This window comes from Mobula hypostoma, chromosome 12 (assembly GCF_963921235.1).
Source record: "Mobula hypostoma chromosome 12, sMobHyp1.1, whole genome shotgun sequence".
Lineage (NCBI taxonomy): Eukaryota > Metazoa > Chordata > Chondrichthyes > Myliobatiformes > Myliobatidae > Mobula > Mobula hypostoma.
This window is the reverse complement of record NC_086108.1, coordinates 75,715,251-75,741,587: the sequence shown is the minus strand read 5'-3', so window position 1 is coordinate 75,741,587 and position 26,337 is coordinate 75,715,251. Positions and strand designations below refer to the sequence as shown.

The following is a 26,337-nucleotide window of genomic DNA, read 5'->3' as shown; positions in this document are numbered from 1 at the left end:
CCCATTTGCAGTTATTTAAAAAAAAAATTTAAGGAAGCTGTAATCATGTCTCCTTGCAACTTCTTTGCTGGATGTTCTGAATGTAATACTTGAGACAGAAATGTTTCCAATATTACATTTTTTTGTGACTATTTTGTGGTTGTCAGATGTTCCTAGATGACTTAAACAGTCAACATGGTTAGATTCATTAAACATCTGAGTCAGGATGGGGAGTTGGGGTCTCTTTGGAACATTACCAATACTACTTGAAGTAAAAGGAAGTCTGCCTCATGGTGTTTGGGGTAGAAATTCCTCTATGCTATACTGGGTATGCTGCAGTATTTGATGTTAGTGCATCAGGTAATGTGTTCGAAAGTGATTTGGAAGCGTGAAAGGGAGTTCAGGTAATCTTTTCCACTATTAATATCCCCAAAATAATAATTGACTTTTATTATTTTTTTTGCAATGGTTCTATATGTGATCTGGTATTAGTCTTTTCCTGAATAACAGTAACTATAAAAATTTTGATGTGAAGTACTTTGGGGGATCCTGAGAACATGAAACTCCTTATCATTACATAGTTATTCTTTGAATTTTAATAAATAACTTTTCTAATTGGATGGCCATAGTTCCTAACACTGTTTCTTATCTAATGACAGGCTGATGTATTTTCATATGGTATTATTATGTGTGAAATTATAGCTCGGGTGCAAGCTGACCCTGACTATCTCCCTCGAACAGTGGTGAGAAATTTGCTTTGCTTTTAAAAAGATAAGGAAAAATCTGTGGTTTAACAAACTAAATTGTATTACTGATTAATGCATCATTTAAGAAAAAAATGTGTAGATGCATAGTTTAAAAAAAATATTTAATTTGGTGTGGTCATATATGTAGGTCAATATTCTAAAAGGAATGCTGTTTCCTAACATGATTATCTTGTAAACAATTTGGTACATTTTAACAATTTATCTAATATTCCAAATTTATATTTATATATTCTTTGCATGATGGTGTGGCTTTTTTTGACTGTGTGTGCCCCTGAGGAACTGGTAAATCACCTTCTGTCATTGGGTTCTGTGCACTCACAAAATTATTTAAGAAATCTTTAGATGAGAAAGGGCTGTTTACTTTTATATGTGGAACTATTTAAAATTATTTTTCAAATCAGTTGCCCACAATTTGAGCAAATTCAGTGATGGAAGTATCTGCCAATTAAACTGGGTGTTACAGATGTAATATGAATAAGTAACATGTTTTTAGTTTGATATCAAACCAAAATAGATTCATAATTTAAATTCATAGATTTATTTTTATTATGTATGCTTCATACTATTATAATGCTGCTAAAATATGTACTCATGATACAATTAATAAATAATTTTCTTTTCTGATTCTCTTTGCACAAAATTTAGAACTTTGGATTAGATTATGATGCGTTTCAGAACATGGTAGGGGATTGCCCACCCAGCTTCCTTCAACTTGCGTTCAATTGTTGTAATGTGAGTAAAATGCAGTCAGAGTGAATTATTTCTGTGTAATCCTATCAACATGGAAGGGTAATATCTTCACCAGTAAAAATTTGCTCTCAGTTGTTTTTCAGTTTTGGATAAGGCAAGAGTGGGGCGGGCGGGAATGTAACGTTTTCTTTAGATTTTGCATACAGATGGAAGAAAAACCAAAAAACAAAAACAAATAAAAGCTTAAATATTGTTTGTTTGGTAATGGTGAGGCTATTGCACTCGATATCACTGGGAACATTAGATAGCAGCTCCTGGTGTCTGCATGTATACGGTTAAACATGGCAATCTGAAAATTATTTTGTGACATCCTGCTCTCAACAGCGGTGTATTGTTTAATTTTGCTAGTGGGTTTGCTCTGAAATCACTGAGGCAAGGCATGGCATTTGTTTGTACACTATTTTTGGTCAAATGCAAATGGGTAAAGGTAATTTGTTGAATCAGCAGTAATACAATTTTTAATAATTTAGTAAGTTGTACATGTTTCTGAAAATTTGAATATGCAGCTTTGCAGCTAAATTTTGTAGAATTTTGAAAAATACTTCTTTCTCCTTTAATCTTATGTGATTGTCTTGTTTCCTGATCAATGATCTGCATTTAAATTATTTATTCCTTTTGCTTTCTCTGCCTGCTTGTATCAGAATGAATTCTTGAATCTGGTAGAGCAGCCTCTTTACTACTCGAGCAACACACACGCAGTGCTGGGTGGGGTGGGGGAGAAAGTAAGAAGCAGGGGAGTGATAGGTAAAGGGCTGGAAAAGAGAGAATCTGATAGGAAAGGAGAGTGGACCATGGAAGGAAGGGGTACCAGGGGAGGTGATAGGCAGGAGAGTGGACCATGGGAGAAAGGGAAGGAGAAAGGGCACCAGAGGGCTGTGATAGGCAGGTGAAGAGAACAGGAGAGGAGCGAACGGAGCCAGAGTGGGGGATGGAAGAAGGGGGGAGGGGAATTTAGGGGAAGTTAAAGAAATTGATGTTCATGCCACCAGATTGGACGCTACCCAGATGGAGTATGAGATGTCGTGACTCCAACCTGTGAGTGGCCTCATTGTGGCAGTAAAGGAGGCCCTGGACTGCCATGATGGAATGGGAATAGAGGCTGCCACTCAAGTTGGAGGAACAGCACCTCATTCCATCTGGGTAGTCTCCAACCTGATGACATGCAACGATTGTCCAACTTACAGTAATTTTTCTCCCTCCTCCTTTTCTTCCATTCCCCCACTTTGACTCCTCTCATTTACTGCCTCATCCTGCGTGCACAAAACCTGCCTATTCACAGACAAGGACACAGACACGATCTCTTATTCTGGCTTCTTCCCCTTATTTTCCAGTCCTGATGAAAGGTCACGGCCTGAATCATTGACTGTTTATTCATTTCCAGAGATGCTGCCTGCCTGACCTGATTTCCTCAAGCATTTTGTGTGTGATGCTCTGAATTTCCAGCACCTGCGGACTTTTTCATGTGTTTACTCTTTACTGTTTGGCCTGTTTGCAGATGCCATATATCCTCTTCAGATGCTAAATGCAAACAGGTGTTGAAGAGAGGAATTTTCTAGTGACAAGGCCTATTGGGTCATAAAGAACTACAACACAGACAGGCCCTTTGGCCCACCTATTCTGTGCTGTTCTGTCCAGTTCCATTGGCTCACAATTTGACCATAGCCCTCAATACCCATCTCATCCATTTTCTTATCCAAACTTTGGTTCAATGTTGCAGATGAACCTGCATCTACTACTAGCATTGACAGCTCATTTTATACTTGCACTACCCTCTGAGTAAAGAAGTTTTCCCTCAGATTCCCCTTAAATATTTCAACCTTTTGCCCTTAACCTATGAACTCTACTTTTAGTCTCATCCAACTTCAATGGGGAAAAAAAATCTGCTTACACTAATCCTATCTATGCCCCTCATAAATTTTTTTTATACTTCTGTCAAATTTCCACCCATTCTTCTAAGTTCCAGGGAATGAAGTGCTCACCTGTTCAACCTTTCCCTTTTACTCAACTCCTCAAGTACTGGCAACATCCTTATACATTTTCTTTGTATTCTTCCAATCTTATTGTAAATAGTTGACAGGAATTGTACACAATACTCCAAATTTGGCCTCACCTATGTCTTGTGCAACTTAAATATAATATGCCATTCCTGCACTCAATACTTCGATTTATGAAGGCCAAAGTGTCAAAAGCTTTCAGTATGACTCTATCTGTGTTTGCCACTTTCAAGGAATTATGAATCTGTATTCCCAGATTCCTCTGCTCTACAGCAATTTCCAGTGCCCTACCACTTACCTTGTAAGTCCTACCTTGGTTTGTCCTCCCAAAGTGCAGGACCTCAACATTAAATTCCATCTGTCATTTTTTCTAGCTGGTCCATATCCCGCTGCAAAATTTGGTCTTTCTTGGTGTCATCTGTAAATTTGCTGATCTTGTTTGCCACATTATATCAATGATCTGGATTAAGATGATAAAAGACAACTGATCCAACACTAATCTCTGGTATGCCCCCAGTTACAGGCCTCCAGTGTGATAAGCAACCATCTCACTACAGAGGTTTCCAACCTGTGGTCCACAGACCCCTTGCTTAATGGTATTGGCCCACTGCACAAAAAAAAGGTTGGGAATCCCTGATCTACTACCACTCTCTAGCTTCTCCCATGAGGCCAATGTTAAAGCTATATTTACTACCTCATCCTGAATGTCAGGCAACTGAACCTTCTTCACCACTCATACAGGACCTTGTCAGAGGGCTTGCTAAAGTCAATATAGAGAACATTCATTGCCTTGCTGCCTTCAGTTTCCTTTGTGACCACCTGGAAAAACTCTTTAAGATTGGATAAACGTAATGCACCATGCACAAAGCTAAGTTGACTATCTCTAATCAGGCCCTGTCTATCCAAATACTTGTATCCGGTCCCTTGGAATAGTTTCCAATAACTTACCTACTACTGATGCCTGGCTTCCTGGCCTATTATTTCCAGCTTATTCTTAGATCCTTGCTTAAACAACTGAACAACATTAGTTATAATTCAGTCCTCTGGCATCTCACCTGTGGCTAAGGACAATTTAAATACCTCTACCAGGGCCCCTGCAATTTTAGCCTCCAACAAGGTCTGAGAGGACACCTTGTACAGCACTGGGCACTTAGCCACCCTAATTTTCCCCAAGAAGCAAGCACCTCCTCTTTGTCACCTTACTACAGTCCATGACCTCACTACTCTTTTGCCCAGTTCTGTCTACATCCCGAGTAAATACAGATGCAGAAAATCCATTTCAGATCTTCTCCATCTCCGTGCATAAATGATCATGCTGATTTTTCAAGTGGACCAATATTGTCCCTGCTGATCTTTTTGCTCTTAATATACTATAGAAACCACTTATTCTTCTTCACTCTGTCTGCAAGAGCAACCTCGTATCATCTTTTAGCCTTCCTGATTTCCTTCTTGTGTTCTATTGCATTTCTTATACTCAAGCGCCTCATTTGTTCCTTGCTTTCCTATACTTGCTATGCCCCTCCTTCTTAACCAGAGCCTCAATACCCCTCAAAGTAAGGCTTCCTAAACCTGTTAGCCTTGTTTTTGATTCTAACAGGATCATTAAAAACTCTATTCTCAAAATTTCACTTTTGAATACCTCCCACTTATCAAGCATACTTTTGCCAGAAAACAGCCTATTGCAAACCACACCTGCCAGAACTCTTCTGAAGCCATCAAACGGTCTTTCTCCAATTTAGAATCTCAACACAAGGACTGTCTTATCCTTCATAATTATCTTGAAACTAGTAGGATTGTGATCACTACATCTAAAGTGTTCCTCGACACACACTTCTGTCACCTGCCCTGTCTTGTTCCCTAATAGGAGATCCAGTATTGCACTCTCTCTAGTTATGGTCTCTATATATAGATTAAGGAAATCAGCAATGATTGAATGGCATAGCAGACTCGATGGGCCAAATGGCTTAATTCAGCTTTTGTTTCATGGTCTTGTGGAAGCTTTCCTGAACATATTTGACAACTCTACACCACCCAGTTCTTTTATAGTATGGGAGTCCCAGTCAACATGTGGAAAGTTAAAATAACTGCTGGCACAACCTTGTTTGTTGAAAATCCTCTATTTTCGGCAGTAATGCTTTAAGCATTTTTTGTCTGGTTTCTCTGTGAAATAGCTTAAATAAAATTATATTGTTTATAGAATGCTTTAAATTGCAATACAACAATGATTAAATGAAGAAAAGAATACCTGCACATTTTTTCCAGATGGATCCAAAGCTTCGCCCATCTTTCTCAGAAATAGTAAATGTGATAGAACACATTATATCACAACTACAAGAAGAAGAAAATAGAAGCATTAACAATGAAGAAAGTATGGAGACAAAGCCAATTAACCTACAAAAAAGTAAGCATGCCTTTTTAATTAGCAGACTTGTAAATTAAAGCTTCTGTTTCTTTCCTAGTCTCCAGGAGATGAAGTAAATGAAGGGTGGAACTGCTAGATACCTGCAGATGATGCATCTGAAGTCATGTTTACTGTCCCTGTTGAGAGTGATTAGAGAGTAACATTGTTTTGTTGATTTCAAGTATTATATATAAAATTTTTTTTGGATGCACAAAATGGTTTATTTTCTTAAATGAACATCTCTTGAATTATAAATGCAAAACATTCTGCATATGCTGGAACCTTGAGCAACACAAAATGCTGTTGGAACCCAGAAAGTCAGGTAGCACCTATGGAGGGGAATAAATGTTCAGTGTTTTGAGGCAGAGACCCTTCATCAGGACTGGAAACTTACAAACCTTTGACTCTCATACTTATCTTCTCTATACCTTGTTACTTGTAGCAATGCTATTCCCTTCTCTCAGATTCTGATATCTCTAGTGGGATCCTACCACTCCGCATATATTTTCCTCCCCTTCACCCCCATCTGCATTCCTTAGGGATCACTTTCTACATGACTCCCTTGCCCACTTGTCCTCACTAATCTCCTTCTTAGTACTTATCCCTGCATTACATAGTATACGCACTGCTACACCTCTGTCCTCATTCAGGTCCTCCAACAGTCCTTCCAGATGAGATGATACTTCACCTGTGAGTCTGTTGGGGTGATTTATTATATTCAGTGCTGTCAATGCAGGCTCCTCTACATTGGTGAGACCCAATGCAGGTTGGTGGACTGTTTTGTTGAGCATCTTCAGTCTGTCTGCCACAAGTGGCAGGAACCCTGGTGGCCACCTATTTCAATTCGACCTCCCATTCCTATTCTAGCATCTGTCCATGATCCCCTCTATTGCTTTGATGAGGCCAAACCTGGGCTGGAGGTGAATCACCTCATATTTATTCCACCTGGGTAGCCTCCAACTTTATGGTATGCACATGGATTTCTCTAACTTGTAGTAATCTCTTTCTCTTACAGTAATCCCCCTCCTCGCTTCTGTTCCTCATTCTGGTTACCCTCTTGTCCCTTCTCTTCTCATCATGTGCCTATCTTTTGAATTATCTTGCATTTTCCTTTGCTGATGTGAGCCTTGCATTTAGCAGTAGGAAACTATTGGAGAAAATCCTAAGCAATACATTTGGAAAGGTAATGTTTCGGGTATAGCCAGTATGGCTTTGTGCAAGGAAATTCTGCCTCACTAATTTGAGTATAGAGAATTCAATACTGGGTGGTAGACATTGTCCGTGTTGACTCTTAGACATTGGACAAGGTCCTGTATGGTAGACTAGTCCAGGAAGTTAAGGCATATTAGTCCGTGAGCCAGTAGGGTTGGTCGGTACCATCTGAGGAGAATAATGCTCATAGTGATTTTTGGCAAGGTATACATCTCTAGAGTTAGAAAATATGTGTTAGCATTGCATCAGTGCTAGCTTTATCATCATAATTTTCATAATTTATGATTAATAATCATAATTTCCCAAGTCTTCCACGTTTTCCACATTTTCATCTGAACTTTCCACACTCTCTGAGGTGGATGCCTGGTTCTCACAGTCTGCCAGTCTACACTGTGAGAACTGTTCAGCTTCCTCTTCTCTCTCCATCTTCCATCTGTGCCAACAGGGCTTGGCACTTGTGGGTCCTTCTCCAAACACCTTCTCCATATACAGTGGCATGCAAAAGTTTGGGCACCCCGGTCAAAATTTCTGTTACTGTGAATAGCTAAGTGAGTAAAAGATGAACTGATTTCCAAAAGGCATAAAGTTAAAGATGACACATTTCTTTAATATTTTAAGGAAGAAAACTTTTTTATTTCCATTTTTTACAGTTTCAAAATAACAAAAAAGTACCAAAAAGTTTTATTCAAAAGGTTCAAAAGAACATCTAAACAAGCCTGATGTATTTTAGAAACCAGTCCTGTGGACTGATGAAGTTAAAATAGAACTTTTTGGGCGCAATGAGCAAAGGTATGTTTGGAGAAAAAAGGGTGCAGAATTTCATGAAAAGAACTCCTCCCCAACTGTTAAGCACGGGGGTGGATCGTTCATGCTTTGGGCTTGTGTTGCAGCCAGTGGCACAGGGAACATTTACTGGTAAAGGGAAGAATGAATTCAATTAAATACCAGCAAATTCTGGAAGCAAACATCACACTGTCTGTAAAAAAGCTGAAGATGAAAAGAGGCTGGCTTCTACAACAGGAAAATGAACCTAAACACACCTCAAAATCCACAATGGACGACCTCAAGAGGTGCAAGCTGAAGGTTTTGCCATGGCCCTCACGGTCCCCTGACCTAAACATCATCAAGAATCTGTGGATAGACGTCAAAAGAGCAGTACATGCAAGACGGCCCAAGAATCTCACAGAACTGGAAGCCTTTTGCAAGGAAGAATGGGCGAAAATCCCCCAAACAAAAATTGAAAGACTTTTAGCTGGCTACAAAAAGCGTTTACAAGCAGTGATCCTTGCCAAAGGGGGTGTTACTAAATACTGCTATGCAGGGTGCCCAAACTTTTGCTTTGGGCCCTTTTCCTTTTTTGTTATTTTGAAACTGTAAAAGATGGAAATAAAGTTTTCTTGCTTAAAATATTAAAGAAATGTGTCATCTTTAACTTTATGCCTTTTGGAAATCAGTTCATCTTTTACTCGCTTAGCTCTTCACAGTAACAGACATTTTGACCGGGGGTGCCCAAACTTTTGCAGTGCACTGTACCAGCCTGGTAGTTGGCTCGCTGTACATGTTTTGTTAAGCAATCCTTGCATGGTGGGAGTTGATGACTTTCGATTTCACCTTTTTTGGCACAGCAAAGGTGATATCTGAACTCATTGACCTTGATGGTTGATGCTTTTGGGGCATACAGGAGACATGTAAATGCCTCCAGTTTGTCCATCAGTTCTGGAGAGAGGTCCCATTCCTGACCCAACTCCAAGAATGTGTCCTGAGTTTCCCTGTTGCTGGTCAGAAGTTTTAGGGCACTTGTCTTCCCTTTGCCTGCAAAAGCGCTTAGTGTCACATACTGTATATGTGTGCAACCCGATGAGAGCCCTATGAACCTCTATGCCAACAGTGGCGGCAACCTTCCTGATGTCTACAAGCCTTATACGGGTTCTAGTGCCTCATGTCTGGAACAATGGGGCTTCAGTCTTGTCACAAAATGCTAAAGACATGATAAAGACATCTGTGTCTTCTGAGCAGATCACTACAGATTGGTATCCCTCTCTTGTGGCATGGGCAGCATGGAGAAGTAGGCAGCCATCTGCTTCTTGTTGACACTGAAGAGCTGACACCACCTCACTGTCTTGAGATGTGATTCTGTAACATTTGTCATTCACAGAATCTTCTCCTGTAGCTTTGCTCTGTACTCTGCCTTCCTCCATTCACCATCTGTGTGCCTGTGATACCTTGCAACTCATGACCAGTCTCTTCACCCCATAGAGATCCTTCACTATTCTTGATAGAGTTCTCCTTATGTGTCAAACACAACATCTATCCTGCTACTCTGACTGCCTTCTCTCAGAGCCATACCCAGAACTGTTGTGGCAACATCTCTGAAACTTGATCACCTTTCACTCTTTGGACCAAGTTCATTCCATCAACCAATGTAGCAGATTTTCCTGGGAGTTGCTCTTCTACTGCTACATTTTTCTGCAAGGTTTTGGCTAAAGTAGCTTTATTTGTCTTTCTCAGCGATCCTTCTGGTTTGGACAGGGCCCAGGGCAATGGTCCAAGGGGATGAGAAAGGATATCCTCCATACGTAGACTGCGCCCTTGTGCCATCACTATGATGCGTCCAAACCAAGACCTGTCTGCTTTCAAGATGATCGCCCTCCCATTTGAAGCAACACACATGAAGGTTGCTGGTGAACGCAGTAGGCCAGGCAGTATCTCTAGGAAGAGGTACCCCGAAACGTTGACTGTACCGCTTCCTAGAGATTCAAGATTCAAAAAACTTTATTGTCATTCTAACCATACATCAGCTCTGCAGGGCAGAATGAGACAGCGTTTCTCAGGGGCAGTGCAATCATAACATAACACACAACGCTAAATAATAAACATAACAGTAAATAGTAAAACACAACAGCCAGTTAAAATCAGTTATAAGTATCCAGTGCAAGTTAATAGTGTTCAAAGCAGAGTCAGGTGGAGCAGCTATTTAGCAGTCTGACTGCCTGTGGGAGGAAGCTGTTTAGTAGCCTTGTGGTTTTAGTTTCTGCCTGATGGTAGAAGAACAAACAGTTCATGGAGAGGGTGTGAGGGGTCTTTAATGATGTACCATGTCTTCTGGAGGCATCGACTCTGAAAGAGGTCTTGGACAGAAGGTAGGGAGACCTCAATAACTTTCTCTGCTCCCCTAACCACCCTCTGCAAGGCTCTTTTGTCGACAGCACTGCAGCTGGAGTACCAGGTTGTGATGCAAAAGGTCAGCACACTCTCAACCATGCCTCTGTAGAATGTAGTTAAGATGTTAGTGGGGAGTGATGTTTGTTTAAGCTTCCTCAGAAAGTGCAATCTCTGCTGGGCCCGTTTCACAATCCCAGTGGTGTTCCTGGACCAGATGAGATTGTCCGAGATCTGCACCCCAGGGAACTTGATGTTTTCCACTCTCTCCACTGTGGAGCCGCTGATGCTGAGGGGTATGTGCTCAGGCTGAGGCCGTCTGAAATCGACGATCATCTCCTTGGTTTTGGTGACATTAAGCGTCAAGTTGTTATCCCTGCACTAGCTCTCTAGGTGTTTGACCTCCTCCCTGTACATAGTTTCATCATTTTTGCTGATGAGCCACACCATTGCCTGGCCTGCTGCATTCACCAGCAACTTTTATGCTTGAAATTCCAGCATCTGCAGATTTCCTCGTGTTTGCCCTCGCATTTGATTTCACTTCTCTCTTACACATATCACTGAATATTTTCAGCTTGTTGGTTTTCATTGGATCATGGAATTTCTTTGCTGGTGGGTCTTCCTCTAGTCTCTCATCCTTGAAGGTTGCTTAGCATTGCTCACCAATCTCATATGCCTTCGTCAGGTCGGAGGCAATGTCCTTGGGGGCTGCCTTTGCCATAGAGATGCTAATGAGGTTCTACTTCTCTGCAAGTGGGTTAACCCATTCATGTATGAGGCTAACCACTGCTGAAACTGCTTCCTCCTCTTTCTGAATTCTTGGCTGCTGTAGCTCCACATGGCAAAGCTCTGATTAGTTGCCTTGCGCCATCTCCCATAACTCCCAGGAATACACTGCGGTGCTCAGCTGTTATGTAGTAACGCTTGATAGCTCCAGCATTCAGGCTGAACCGTGATGTGCCTCCAGGAGTCAGTGTGTCTTTGTTCACTGTGGCTTCCATAGCCTGGTCCACAGGGATCTGCCCAAAGGGGTTGTTACTTCACAGCTGCACTGAGAATTGGCCTGTCTTGAAGGCCTCATACATAGGATTCTTCTCTGGGAGGTCCATTATCTGAGCAAAGTAAGGGGACAGGTACCTGGCATAATTCTTCTTATCATAGGCAAAGCACCATGGGATCACAGAAAGCTACCACCGCTGCAATGCTATCACATATTTTCTAGCACTAGGGGTGTATACCTTGCCAAAAATCACTAAGAATTATTCCCTCCAGATGGTACCGGTGGCCCAAATTTGGGGTCCTGGCTCACGGACTATATGGGATCCAAGATGAGCTGGTTAATTGGATCCAAAATTGGCTTGGTGAAAGGAGACAAGGTGGTGATGGAATATGCTTTTCTGATTGTGAGTCTGTGTCTAGAGGTGTTATGCAGGGATCAGTGCTGGGACCTCTTGGTTTTAATATGGGATGTGAATGTAAGAGGAATAATTGTAAGTTTGCAGATGACCTGAAAATTGATGGTGTGGTGGATAACGAAGGTTGTCCAGTGCTGGATCATGATATAGATCAGATAAAAAGCATTTGCAGATTGAATTTTAATTCTGACTGAGAAGTCATGGGGGTCAGGATGTTTACAGTAAATGGTAGGGTGCCAAGAAATCTTGATGAACAGAGGGACTTGGGGTTCAAGTCTATAGTTCCCTTTTACATTGCATTATGGTAGATAGAATGAAGAAGCCAACATCTTGCCTCATGAGGGGGCATAGTTTTAAGGTGCTTCGAAGTAGCTGCAGGAGGGATGCCAGAGGTAAATTTTTCACATAGAGAGTGGTGGGTGCATGGAATGCACTGTCAGCGGTGGTGGAGGCGGATACAATAGGATCGTTTAAGAGACTCTTAGGTACATGGAGCTTAGAAATATAGAGGGCTATGTGGTAGAGAAATTCTAGGTAGTTTCTAGAGTAGGTTACATGGTCGGCACAACATTGTGGGCCAAAGGGCCTGTAATGTGCTGTAGATGTCTATGTTCTGTGTTCCATGGAAAACTTCCTGGAGTCCAACAAATTCTCAGAAATAGTACAATAGCAAATAATGCAAACTGTTGGACCAGCAATGAATTGAAATTAACAACTCAATATGCTCTCCAAAACTGAGCAAGAAGCACTCAATAACCAGCAAGGACAAGGACACTGTAATACTGCCAGCAGACAAGGGACGCATGACAATCATGCTAGACTAAGTTGACTACATCACAAAGGCCAAAGAGTTACTCGGAGACACTGCCATATATTGACCAATTGACAATGATCGAACCTCAAATCTCACCAGACATATCAACACAAGCTTACGCATGCTGGAAGCTGCATAGGAAACAACTAAGCAGAAATGTCTCAGAATGAAGGCAGACAATGTGAATGTTGCAAAATTCTACAGACTACTGAAGATCCACAAAGAAAGCATTCCCCTGTGACTTAGCGTTTTGCTACCATGAACCCCAGCCTACAAACTAGCGAAAGAACTATAGATATGCTTGAGGCATTTTGTCACTCAGTCGGACTATTAAGTAAGCAATGCATGATGGTTTCCACAGAAGCTGCAGAGCATCTAGCTGGATGATGATAAAATAATGGTCTCATTTGATGTCACTGCGCTCTTCATGCCAATCGACCACAGCTTGGCGAAATAAATGATATGTGAACACTTTTTATAAAAAAAAAAACAAATGACCCAGAGGATGAGACCCCAAAGTATATGCGAGCTACTTAACTTGTGCTTAACAACATACTTCAAATTTAACAGACAACTCTACAAACAGTTGAAAGGAACACCAATGGGATCTCCTATATCTTGGCTCTTTGTAGAAGCTGTACTGCAAAATCTGGAGAGGGACAGTATTACCAGTGATCAGACCTAAACTAAGGGTGGGCTATCTTGTTTGTCAGGAATGCAATCAGATAAGAGGCACAAAACCGAATCAGCAACATATTCAGTGATACTAGCTTTACCGTGAGAATTGAAACAAATGATCAACTCCCTTTCCTAGACGTGCTGATCAGGAGGAATATGGATGGAAGTTTGGAAACGTCTGTTTACCAGAAAAGAACGAATATAGACCAAATTCTCAATTGTCACAGCATTCACCCCAAATGCCACAAACTAAATTGTCTGAAAGCTATTCAACTGGGTGGAAACATATTGCAGTAGCTCAAGACCTCAAGAAGAAAATCACCGTTTCAAAGTATTCACAGACAATGGTTATCCAAAAAATCTTCATCAAAAGATGTCTTGTCCAGAGAAACAACCTTTTAACTCCTACTGAGTAAAGAAAGAGACTTAACCCTACCATACATCAGGAATATTTCCAAAATGATGGCAAGACTGCTCCAACCACACAGAATAATAGCAGTATACAAACCCAACCCAATCATCAAATGCTCATTTGAAACCCATAGATCTAACACCCATATGGAGAGAACAAATGTAATATACCAAATCTGATAGGGAGACTACCCTAAACACTCCGTAGGACAGATGAGAAAACTATCCACTAGCCGAAAGAACACACAATCACACAATGATGTGTCACTCATCCCAGTACATGAAGACCAAGAAGGACATGGATTTGTCTGGGAAACTACAAAAATCCTGGAAGAAGTACAAAACAAGAAATCAAGATAATTCTTAGAAGCTTGGTTCTCAACTGAAGACTCTATTAACAAGCATATTGAACTGAATTCAATTTATGAACCAATGCATCTGTGGAATCGGGGCTGAGGGGTGAGCTGTTGGCACCTGAAGAACCAACGCTCACAAGGACTGATAACCAGGGATACGGGCTAGCAGAGATCACTCAGTTGTCCATTTGGCCTGGACCCAGTGGAGACTAGTGGCTAGCGCAGTAGCCAACCAATCAGATCAACATGTCGGACCAACATAAATGTGGACACTCAATTGCGCGCTGATGACGTCACCTCAACTGAAATGTTTGCGCCTAACCTCCGGGCTCAGCGAATAACTCTAGAAAGCAGCCAATCCAAGCTACCACTCTCATTTCAAAGGCAACATCTGCCGTGTATGCAGCTGCCTGCCAGAAGAGGAATGGTATTGGCTCAGTCACTACATTTAAGAGATGTTTAGGCAGGCACTTAAATAGACAAGGCAGAGAAGGACCTAGTGTAAGCAAATGGATTTGCTGTACATGGACAGAAGTTAAGGTGGGCAGTGGACTTAAAGCATATACAGTAGTTATTCTCAGATTGACTTCAATAGCTTGCTGCACAGTGGCTTGGGATGGTGCTGTTGTCTTAGCGGAAGCTCAAGTTCAGTTCTAAGCTTGAATGCTGTCTATAGGACTTGCATATTCTCCCGATCATCATGTGTGTTTCCCCTGGTGCTTTAGTTCCACTTACATATCAAAGATCTTTTGGCTGGTAGGTTACAAGGCCTCCTTAATTGTTTCTAGGATAGGTGGTGGCAAGGGAATTGGGAAAGTGGAGTTGGTGTGGGATCTAAGAGGAAAAAGTGGAATTTTTGTAAATGGGTGATTAATGGTCGGTGTGGAACAGTGAACTGAAGGGTCCATGTTCTATGTCTGATTGTAATGTACCAGGATGAGAAATACAGTATATGGCTGAATTTTACATGACTTCTTACAGCTAAAATTGTTCCCCACAAGTTTTTGTGCTGCAAGAAGGGAAAAGTAAAGACCCTTGATTATTCAACAACTTCTGATGCAAAGCATATCCATGAAAGACAGTTTGGCTGGGTTTGCCTTTGAAATTGTCCTTGGTCATCTGCTCAGGCACCACCAACTCAGCTTATGCAAGCAGAACAGGCATATAACTAAGCTAAGAAAGTTACTAGCATTTATTGGAATTGCAAGCGTTGTATCTTCTTAAGAAAAAGGAAAGGTACGTCGCATCCGGAGTTTCTCCGGTTTGTGGGTGATTTCCCACCATGCCTCTCTGACGTAGTGGGGAACTGTGTACAAGGCAAGTTACAGCAGTGGTTTGCCATTGCCTTCTAGCGAAATAAAATTGCAGTGGTGTGCTCCCATCATAGTTTATTACTGTCCCCCTTTTATATTTTATTGCTCCCTGCACCCACAGCTCAGTGAGGTCTGCACCTGCCTGCCACAATGCCGAGCTCTTCTGTTGCCTCTGCCTCAGAGCCCATTTCTTTGGTATGGATTCCCCTCCCGCACAGATGACCTATTGTTCTGTCTTCAACCCACATTCTCTTCTTGGACAAGCCTGCTCTGGTCTACTGCCTGCTGTTGATCTTTTCATTTCTGACTGCCAAAGAGACATCAATTCCTGTCTTATTTGAATCTCACTCTCTCTGAAAGCACTGCCCTCTACACTCTCTCTCCACATCAATCCCAATTTCATAAGCAAATCTGCAGACAAGGATGGTGATGTTGCGGTCTGGGGGACTGACATCTACCATGCAGAGGCCAGGCAGTATCCTCTTATATAGCCCTTGAAAAGGACCCCACTAAGGAGCATTAGGCCATTGTCTTCTGCACTATCACCAACCTCAGCAACTCTGGAGATCTCCCATCAACTGCCATTAATCTCACAGTTCCCTTACCCCGCACTGCTTGTTTCTACCTCCTACCAAGATCCATAAACATGAATGTCTGGGTAAACCCATTATTTCTACCTGATCCTTGCCCCACTGACCTTGTATCTGCTTACCTCAGCTCCATTTTGTCCCCTTGATTCAGTCCTTTCCTATCTACATCAGTAACACTTCACACACTCTCTCTTCAATCGCTATTCCCTGGCGCAGATCACCTCATTTTTCACTAAAGGTGTCCAGTTTTATACCCATCAGGAAGGCCTTAAATCTTTTTTTTTTCTAGACAATAAGCCTAACTTGCCCCTCCACCAATATCCTCCGTCTAGCTAAATTCGTCCTTGCCCTCAATTTCTTTCTGCTCCTCTCACTTTCTCCAAACCCAAACTCTAGCCATAGGCACCTGCATGGCCCCCAGCTATGCCTGCCTTTTAGTGGCTTTGTGGAGAGGTTAAGATCTTCCTCTCTTAACATAGGCGACTGCATTGTTGTTCCTTCCTACACTGATGCTGAGCCCTATTTAATCAACTTTGCCTCAAACTTCCAATCTGTCCTCAAATTTACTTGTGGTCCATCTCTTATATTCTCCTTTCTCAATCTGTCTCCATCTCTGGAGACAGACTGTCTACATTTAACTTTTCTAAACCTACTGACCCTCTCAAATAACTTGACTAAACCTCTTCCCACCCTGTCATTTGTAAAAATTCTATTCCCTTTTCTCAGTTCCTCCATCTCTTCCCAGGATGAGCCTTTTCATTCTAGAACATTTGAGATGCCCTCCTTCAAAGAACAGGGTCCCCCCCCCCACCCCACCACCACTACCATTAATGCTGCTCTCAGCTGCATCTCCATTTCCTGGACATATGCCTTTGCCCCACCTTCCTGCTGTCATAACAGGAATAGAGTTCCCCTTGTCCTTGCCTATCTTCCTACAAGCCTCCGCCGCACCTAACACACCATTCTGTGCACCTTCCACCACCTTCAACAGGATCTTGCTACCAAACACATCTTTTCTTCCTTCCACTTTCTGCTTTCATTAGGGATCGCTCTGTACATGACTCTCAAGTGCTGACAACCCTCCCCACTGATGTCTATCCTGACACACTGCTGTAAACGTGCAGGTTTCTTAGTGGCTATCCATTTTAATTCAACTTTCCATTCTGACATGACCATCAATTTCTCTTAACTTCTGGTAACTTCTCTTTCCCCCCCACCCTTCCCACTATTCCATTCCCCATTCTGGTTCCCCTCTACCATTTCTCTTAACCTGCGCATTACCTCCCTCTGGTTCCCCCCCCCTCCCCACCTCTTTCTTGTCTAGATGGGAGAATAGTTTAGCTCATGGCGGAGTGGCTTGTGATCTTCCCTTTCTCCCATGGTTCACTCACCTGGTCTCACCTGTCAGCTCCATTTCCTGCCCTTTACCACATTCTTCTGCTGCCATAACATTTTTCCTTGTCCTTACCGACCAGCCTTTCCTCCTTCCACCACCTTCCTCCTTTTTTTCGAGCCGTAATGAAGGAGGATCAGCTTGAAATGTCGACTGTTTACTCCTCTCCATAGTTGCTGTCTGACCTGCTAACTATCTCCAGCATTTTTTGTATTTTGTTTAGGGACGAGTGGTTTTGCTTTGTCCTCATTTGCACTGAGATTAAGAAAATTAATGAGAGAAACAGATTCCTTATCATGTTCTTGCTGCCAGGTGCAGATTTATAATGTAAATGTGATTGTTAAAGGGGAGAAATACTAGTTTGGTGGTTGTCCAGCACTTGTCTGTATCACTGATGAGAAATAAACCATTTGAAGCTGCTTTTTTCCCCTGTATTTTGGACTGGTGATGGTTTAAATATTGCTAAAATGAATAGACTTTATCCAATGTTGGGGGCATCTAGAGTTTTAAATAATTTGCAAATATAAGTTATGTTACAAATATCAGGTTCAATCAACTCTACCCTAATGGTTTGCTTCAATTGATTTTTATTCCCTTTGTTCACAATCTTTCCAGTGTACTTTGTTTAGATATCTGTTTGTACTGTGACCCCAAAACACTGGGAAAGCAAGTGGGCAGTAGTTAATTTCAATCTCAACCTTTTTAAAATGTGATTATTGAAATTTTGCTTCACCAAAATAGGACATTAGCACACTGCGTCTGCCACCAAAATGATTGGTTTGGTCCTGTTCTCAGGTATTAAATGATTTCTTTCACCACCCCACCCCAGTCTGAACCCTCACCTGATTGATTTTAATATCAATATTTATGATTGTTTGGGTTTGAGTTTAGATTGTGAAGAAATGGATTTTGCCTTCAAAACTTGCATTTTTCTTTTTTAAAGAAAGGCATGTAGTATAGTTATTCAGCAGCTGGATGTATATAATATTTTAATATTATTATATCACCATTTACAACCCCAAGATTTGCTTTCTTGTGGGCATTCACAATAAATACAAGAAACATGATAGATTCCCTGAAAAGACCCCAACAAACAGAATGGACAGACTACCAGTGTGCAAAAGGCAAACTCTACAAATACAAAAAGAAAAAAAAAGAAAAAAAAAATTTTAAAATAAATAATAAATATTGTGGAAATGGGTTGTAGGGTCCTTGAAAATGAGTGCAGTGGTTGTGGGAACAGTTCAGTGAAGGAATGAGTGAAGTTATCCCATCAGATTCAAGAGCCTGATTACGAGTGGTAATTGCTTCTGAACCTGGTGCTTTGAGTCCTGAGGCTCCTGTACCTCTTTCCTGTTGGCCTGGGTGGTGGGGGTCTTTGATGGGTATTGCTTTCCTGTGACAGTGCTCCATGTAGATGTGCTCAGTGGTGGGGAGGGTTTTACCTGTGATTGACTGAGCTGTATCCACTACTGTTGTAGGCTTTTCTTTAAGGTTAGAGGTGCTGTTGTGCTTTTTTTTTTGCTGAATAGTTCTTGCATGTTGGACCCAAGCCAGATCCACTGAAATGATAACACAAGGAATTTAAAGTTCCTGATCAACTCCACCTCTGATCACTGGTTGAAGACTTCAATTTCCTCCTCCAGAAGTCAATAATCAGCTCCTTGGTATAACTGACACTGAGTGAGAGGTTGTTGTTGTGGCACCACTCTGCCACGTTTTCAGTCTCCCTCCTAAATGCTGATTTGTCACCCCTTCTTTGACTTGACTAACGATAGTGGTGTTGTGAACAAACTTAAATATGATATTGGAGCTGTGCTTAGCCTCACAGAAATAAGTATAAAGCAAGTAAAAGTAGAGCAGGGGGCTAAGCACGTAGCCTTGCACACCTGTGCTGATGGTGATTGTGGAGGAAATGTTGTCGCCAATCTGAAATGACTGGGATCTGCAAGTGAGGAAATTGAGGATCCATTTGCACAAGGAGGTATTGAGGCCTAGGTCTTGAAGCTTATTGATTAGTTTTGAGAGGATGATAGTATTGAATGCCAAGCTGTAATCAATGAAGAACATCCTGATGTATGCGTCTTCACTGTCTAGATGTTCCAGTGTTGAGTGGGGAGCCAATGAAATGGCACCTGCTGTTGACCTGTTGTGATGTTAGGCAAATAAGCATGGCTGTAAGTCACTTCTTAGAGAAGCTGATGTGTTTCATCATCAACCTCTCAAAGCACTTCATCATAGTGGATGTAAATGCTTCTGGATGATAGTCATTGCAACAGGTTACCACATTCTTCTCAGGCACCGATCAACCTTCCTATCAGCTTGAACCAGTCTGGCCATTCTCCTCTGACATCTCTCATTAACAAGGCATTTTTGCCCACAGAACCGCTGCTCACTTTTTTTGTGTGTTTTTTTTTGCACCATTCTCTGTAAACTCTAGAGATCATTGCACACAGAAATCCCAGGACATCAGCAGTTTCTGACATACTTAGATACCCTGTCTGGTACCAATAATCATTCCATGGTCAAAGTCACTTCGATCACATTTCTTTCCCACTCTGATGTTTGGTCTGAACAACAACTGAACCTCGACTATGTCTGCGTGCTTTTATGCATTGAGTTGTTGTCATACGATTGGCTGATTAGATATGTGCTTTAACAAGCAGGTGTACCTAATAAAGTGGCCATTGAATGTACTTAAAGTTGACCTGCCATGAAATTTTGTGTGTACTAGCACTGTTATATCTTTACTTAATTTTACTCAATGTTTATCTGGATTGCTCATGGTTAAACTCAAGAAAGTTTTAATACACTGACAAGAGGACTGTTAACATTTCTTTTAGTAGTGTTGCTGTCTTCTGGTTTTATGCAAAGTAGCTCAGTCCTTGTGGCTTAGAAATATTATTAGCAAGTATTGCAGGTTTAAATTTCTTTAAGTTGTAAATTGGTTGTAATGTTCTTATTTTATGATCATTTATAGGTGCTGGGGAGAAAGGACAGGCAATAAAAAGATGCAGTCCTCTGGTATGTCCAAGTGATAAGATTCCACCCAAATCGCCTCGGCCACGTCGTAATATATGGCTTTCTCGCAGTCGGTCTGATTTCTTTACCCGAAAAGTTAGTCGGAAGATTAATGTCCAAGATCCATACTATACTCCTAGCAAGGGAACGTCACACAAAATTAATCCTTTCATTGCAAGGCAGGACTTGAAAGGTGGAAAAATAAAATTTGTAGACACACCAAGTAAATCGGTAATATCTCTAGCATTTGACCTGCCTTCACCTGATTCTGCAGACTGCTCGTTCATTTCAACAACCCAAGCCAAACAGAACCTTACTGGGGATTTTCAGGAAACTTTCGTCTCTGAGCGACGATATCGATCCCTTCCAGTTTCACCTGTTTTGCCAACAAAAGAATGTCATAGTTTTGGGCCCTTTTCATTAACATTGGGGAAATGTGACCCGGTGCAGTTGGGAACGGATGTGAGACAGAAAGTGTTGAACACTTCCAAATATTCTGTTTCGGAGATTCCACCATTTAAACAGAAACTTCCAATTCTGCAATCTCTTTCATCAGAACAGTTTGATGCTATGGACTGTTCAGGAAGTGAAGACATACCGGATGGAAATGACCTGTGTACAGAGCGCAGGACACAACTAAACATCTTAAAAACTGAAGAAAGCTACAGTCTCCGCGTTCCAGAGAGCTTGAATTGTAATTGTATAACAGGAGGCAATGAGCCAAATTTAAATGGTACATCTTGCGGCAACTGGAATAGCTCAATTTCCAGTGAAGAAGTGAAGGAGCGAGAAATGCAGAGGGACATGTCAAAATTAGCAATACCAGAACACAAGTCATCTTTTAGTGTCAGTATTGCACTGGAGCGAGATGAAATAGACCCAGGTAATTGTGCTGAAGCATCTGACGTGGAAGGGCATTCCTCTGTGGTGCTGAATCCATGCATGAATTCAAATCCTTGCCACCTTCAGTCAAAATGCAATATTTGAAGAAACATTCATAAATTGTGTTGGTTACTTTTAACAACTTCTTTCTGCTTGATTAAAAAAAAAAAAATCCAGTTATTTTTATCTGGTCAGGAATGATATGAAAGTCTAGAATTCCAAAGCTCTTTTCAAACTTTGAGGTGCAGGTACCATGGATCACAGTCTATTCTGATTAATTTGATATTTGGTGATTGGCCAGTATGGTAAATTGACTTATTTGGGTAAACCTTTTGCATCTTATTTCTAATTGATTCATATATTTTATGGAAGTAGCTTTATAAACCAGCCAAAGGTAACTTCTACTAAATATCACCTGCATGCATGCAATATGTACCCCAGCGCCTTTCAGTATTTGTGAGGTATCAGTTTGATGACTAGTTTTCCTCGGCTTGTAAACAAGTAAATATTTTCCAATTTTCCTCTATTGGAAATGATTTGTTGCATCATCTATGGTCTTTAATAGCTGGACTTGCAGTTAAAATTTTCTGGGATATTTATTGGGAAAAATAACCAACTTTTTATTTGTGGGCTAGTCGAGACTCCTCTCAAAAAATTACATCTATATTTTACGAATTATTTAAAAATCTATTTCATTGTTTTTTTCATGTTTCTACATAAATCTGTGCGAGGTAAGAGTACTGTGTTACCTTTAAGGATAGCCTGCAAATCCAAGCGTACCAGTACACAGTAAACTGTGTTTATCAATACTTTCTGTGTCCACATGAATGATGTAATTTTTGACTAAATTTAAGCTATACTCAAATTAACAAGGTGGACCATAAAGATTTCTTACTACAAGACAAGCACTTCATCACTTTCCTATAGCTTGAAAGATGTTACTACTGTATATTTTGTATTTCAACCTGGACTACTGTAACAGAGTTGGATGTATTGCCACAAGGTGCCATGTCTGTAATCATCTATGATGGGTCAACTCACAGGATTAGTGCAAAGATTTTCAAGTTTGCAGAAAAGAAAATCGATGGTGTATTTATCTTTTACTGTGCAATCAATTCCATTATTTTGAGATTTTGTTCAAATTAGCTTTCTTCTCTTGATCTCAAAAAATGTGAACTCTTTCGTATTTCTTTGTAATTGGCTGTTGTGCCATGATTTAAGTGTAGATTTTGTATTTTCTGCTTCCTTCCTCTTATCGAGATGCATACTACTACTCCTTGTGGAGAATGCTTTTTATTTAATCAATTAGTTAAGGTTTTACTAATGGATGTGAATTACAGAATTTTTATTTTTACATCTTTGTTTAAGCGAAGTCTGGATTTAATCTAGATTGGAAATATTCATTAAGGTAAATTAGACCATATAATTTGCACCTTAACTAATGGTAAAGTTACCTCAGTTTATCTTGACCATTTTTTTTCAAACTTATTCCAGATTTTCCTACTATGCATTTTATTGTATTGTTGATAATCTGTCAATTTGTACCCCCAGTCGAATTTGATGTAGTCAACAGATGTGCGATGTCGCCCACTATTTAGACCCATCAAATTAAATTAATTGATCAGCATTTGCTTCTAATTTCTTTAAATTGCGTTATTTTAGTTTTACGTTTTTATGTATGTTTATTTATTTTCTTGTGATTTGACCAGTTTTCTTTTGAATAACATTCAGTTTGACCATCCAAGTTACAGTGTTATGGTGAAGACAGTTGTGTTAATCAAATTGCACCATTTACTTAATGCTCTCTAGTTTTTAATTAAAACTGAAGTGCGTTTGAATCCTACGTTAATTTGGCTAGCTGCGTTATTTGCATTGAGGCTTGTTTGGTTTAGAAATTCCCTTGGATTTTTCTTGGTTTCTTTGTTTGAATGTGCTTTTGGGATTCCTTGATGGGATGAACTGTTAAATCTTGAAGAAGTTGGTTCCTGAACTTTATATAAAAAAAAATATATCTTGGTGACATTTTTCTATTTTCTGTACCAGAAGTGTGCAAGCAATGCATAATTCTATGGAGAAAATGACTTGCATTCACTTTGAGGTATGACCCATGTAATCTAATACCAGAATAGAAAAAGTCCTTCCTCGCTTCTGCTCAGTTTATCATTTCTTATGAAGATGTTTAAATAAGTTGCACTACGTAATTCGTTCTATTAAGATTGAAATCTTGGCTGAGATTGTAAGTGCTGCATAAGTGTTTTTAGCAGAGATTATCTTGTACTGTACTTTAATGAGCTTTATTTTGAAGATGGTAACACATTGCTTGACATCATCTTTGACCACCAATTGGCCATGGTTTGGGTTACTGTTATAATGTTATATTGTTCAAGTGACAATCCATGTGATTTTGTATTTTTAAACTAGAATACCTCTTTCTTTTGGTTTGGTTAAACTTTGTGTTGATTCTTTCTACTTAGTTTTAGTTTCACACACTGTTTTACATAAATTAATTACTGATACCAAGTGGGCAGATATACAATGTACTGATTTATAACCATCCAAATCAACAATGGCGGGGGGGGGGGGGCGGGTAGTTGCACAGCAAAAACATACGAACTATTTTTCTTTGAAAATGGAAAATATTTTGGATCATAATATTGGATATGATCAGCAGGCTGGGTTGGATCTGTGGAAAGAGTTGAATCACAGAGCTGATATATTAATGGTTTCTCTTTTTGCAGGTACTCCTTGACCTGCTGATTGTTTTTGGTTGGATCTCCAGCATCTGCAGTTTAATTTTTTTTTGCTGGAACTTAGATTGCTGTACCAATCATACTTGACCCTCTTTAATGAACACAGCTCCCCATCTCCCTCAATCATTGGATCCCATTCTGTAGTTACTCTTATATCCATCAAGAAATTATACAGAAATTTGAGTGTAAGGAGTTCCTTATTTTGATCTGAACGGTCAAATTTTACAATTTTCCATTTCTGAATTGAGTATTCTTGCTACTTTGCTTTCTCTAAACAGAACCAGGTATTAAAGGACAGAAAACTAGTGGGATTACATTTTAAATCCAGTTCTGTTTTTCTTTAGTCTATGTACAGCCAAATATAGCTTAATTAGTGCTATTTTGAGTTGCTCTTTACCAAAACTTGTCTATTACATGGCTGTAATTGAGCAGAAAACAGGTAGTTTTAGGAATAGTTTGTTGAGTAACATCTTCCAGAAAGTCTTGTTTCTGAATGTGATATGGTTATTAGTTATTAAAGTAACTAGGAGCATAATGACCTGAAAATAAGCTGGGACTCGCAGAAAATAGGTGACAAAAAATTGCATATGACTAATGTACCTTACATTATTTTCAAATTTCTGCCTACCACCTATTTTCTCAATAGTACAATGGAGAAAGCTGAGTGCCCTTTTAGTGTGCAATACTGGAATTTATCCCATGGCTGCAAGAAAATCTGCAAGCTTCTAAACTATTCAAAATAGTAGCTTTAAAAAAAGGCTTCAGAAATTATTCAACTTTTTTCTATAGAGTTCATTGCTTTTCATTTAATGATTAACTACCTTCATTTCTGAACAGAGGGACATGCTACATCTGGTACTGAGGTGTGGATTACATTTTTAATTGGGTGTTTTCACTTGCCTATTTTTGAGCTGCTTTCATAACCATGCTTTTGCTACATCTACATGGATCCTTAAAGTATAACTGGTTAGCTGTACTTGGGACCCTCCATATAGGAGATCTGGAACATGCACTGTGAAACCATATATCAATGTTTCAAATGAAGATAGGAAGATGGAGGAGAATATTGACCAATAGTCAGTCTACCATGTGGCTGTGGGCTTTGCAGGCAACTTCAGATGAAGTGTATGTTTAAATAACTAAAACACAGAGTTTTGAGAAGCATAATGGCCGATCTAAAATGGTCAGGTAATCCAGTGAGCTTGATGTGCCCAGAAAAGACTATTTTGCTTTAAGTAGAATTTTATTAATTTTCAAACTAATGATCACCCAAGCATTGTGATCTGTCTGGAAGCTCCTAATAGATGCTGTGAAACCTGTATTTTCTGTGGATAGAGAGGAAACTACTTTTCTCAGAAGCTTTATCCACCACTTCAAATTCACAAGCAAGTCCATCAATTTTCAACTCTCTAATTCAAGGTTATTTAAGTTATGATTTGAAAACCACTAATTGGAAAAATTCAGCAGAATTTTTGTCTATGCTGATTGAGGATAAATGGTTTCCTGGTTTGTGAACTTAACAGTTAAATGTACAGTATTATAACGTGCATTGGGCATTAGTTTTGGAAATGCATTATTTTCTAAAATTGGCAAATTGGGAAACAATTTTGGCAATAAAACTTTTGAAATCAATTTCTTAAAGTTTTAAATTCTTAATTCTAGATTTAATTGTCAAGGTTTAGAAAGAATTGTTACTTGAACTCCATTTAAAAATGTTTGTAAAGGACTTTGATTATCAATTGGTCTTCCATTAAGGAATTTTTCACTGTGAGACTTTTGTTAGCAAATACATTTAAGTGGAAAAAATTAAGTTGTACTTGATAGTTTGCTATTTGATAATTAATTTCCTTCACATTTTTCCTAGTGGGGGGAAATATAATGTATTTAAGCAGCTAATATTCACATTTCCATCATTTGAATAACTTCCTGGCTGTGCTTTTATGATGAATTAATCTGGATTTTTAAGGGAAACTCCAGGCTCCAAATAGCTATTCAATGCAGCTAAAGCTATTTTATCAAATGTCTAACAAGTGTGATTTCATCTGAAAATTTAAGTTTATTGTAGAACAGTAAATGGGCTCTGGGTACTTCTTTATAGTTCATACTTGTTGAAATGGTATGAAAATGGAGAACACCACGCCATACCAATGGAAGTGTCATCTTTATCAGACTACAAAGCAACTACAAAGCAACCATTAATGGACGTGGAATTCGTTTGTTTATCAAGTCTTGATTTCAAAAACTGTTGGTGCTTGGCTCTATGTAGAAATCAGCACAGAGCCCAACTGGTTGTTTTTGGTGATTATTAGTTGTAGAATGACAAGTGAAGTATGAATTCAGTCAACTAAGGTTATTTGGAGTCTGTAATTTCCATCTGCTGCAGTCATGGGGGAGAAAAAACTATTAGCTTGTTTGAAGAACAAATCAATCTGGCAACAAAATGTAACATAAG

The 26,337-nt window shown here is 39.9% G+C and overlaps 1 protein-coding gene across 4 annotated transcripts in view; it reads left to right on the top strand.

Annotated features, from left to right (window-relative positions):
• The window catches only part of tesk2 (testis associated actin remodelling kinase 2), a 91,447-nt gene extending 65,136 nt beyond the window's left edge, over positions 1-26,311 (top strand). For all 4 annotated transcript variants that reach the window (XM_063064422.1, XM_063064420.1, XM_063064423.1 and 1 more), the window contains exons 8-11: positions 639-722; positions 1,392-1,478; positions 5,753-5,891; positions 20,213-26,311. In XM_063064422.1, the coding sequence (XP_062920492.1) occupies positions 639-722; positions 1,392-1,478; positions 5,753-5,891; positions 20,213-21,240 (1,338 nt within the window). In that variant the 3' untranslated portion in view covers positions 21,241-26,311. The remainder of the gene's footprint in view (positions 1-638; positions 723-1,391; positions 1,479-5,752; positions 5,892-20,212) is intronic.
• The last annotated feature ends 26 nt before the right edge of the window (positions 26,312-26,337 follow it).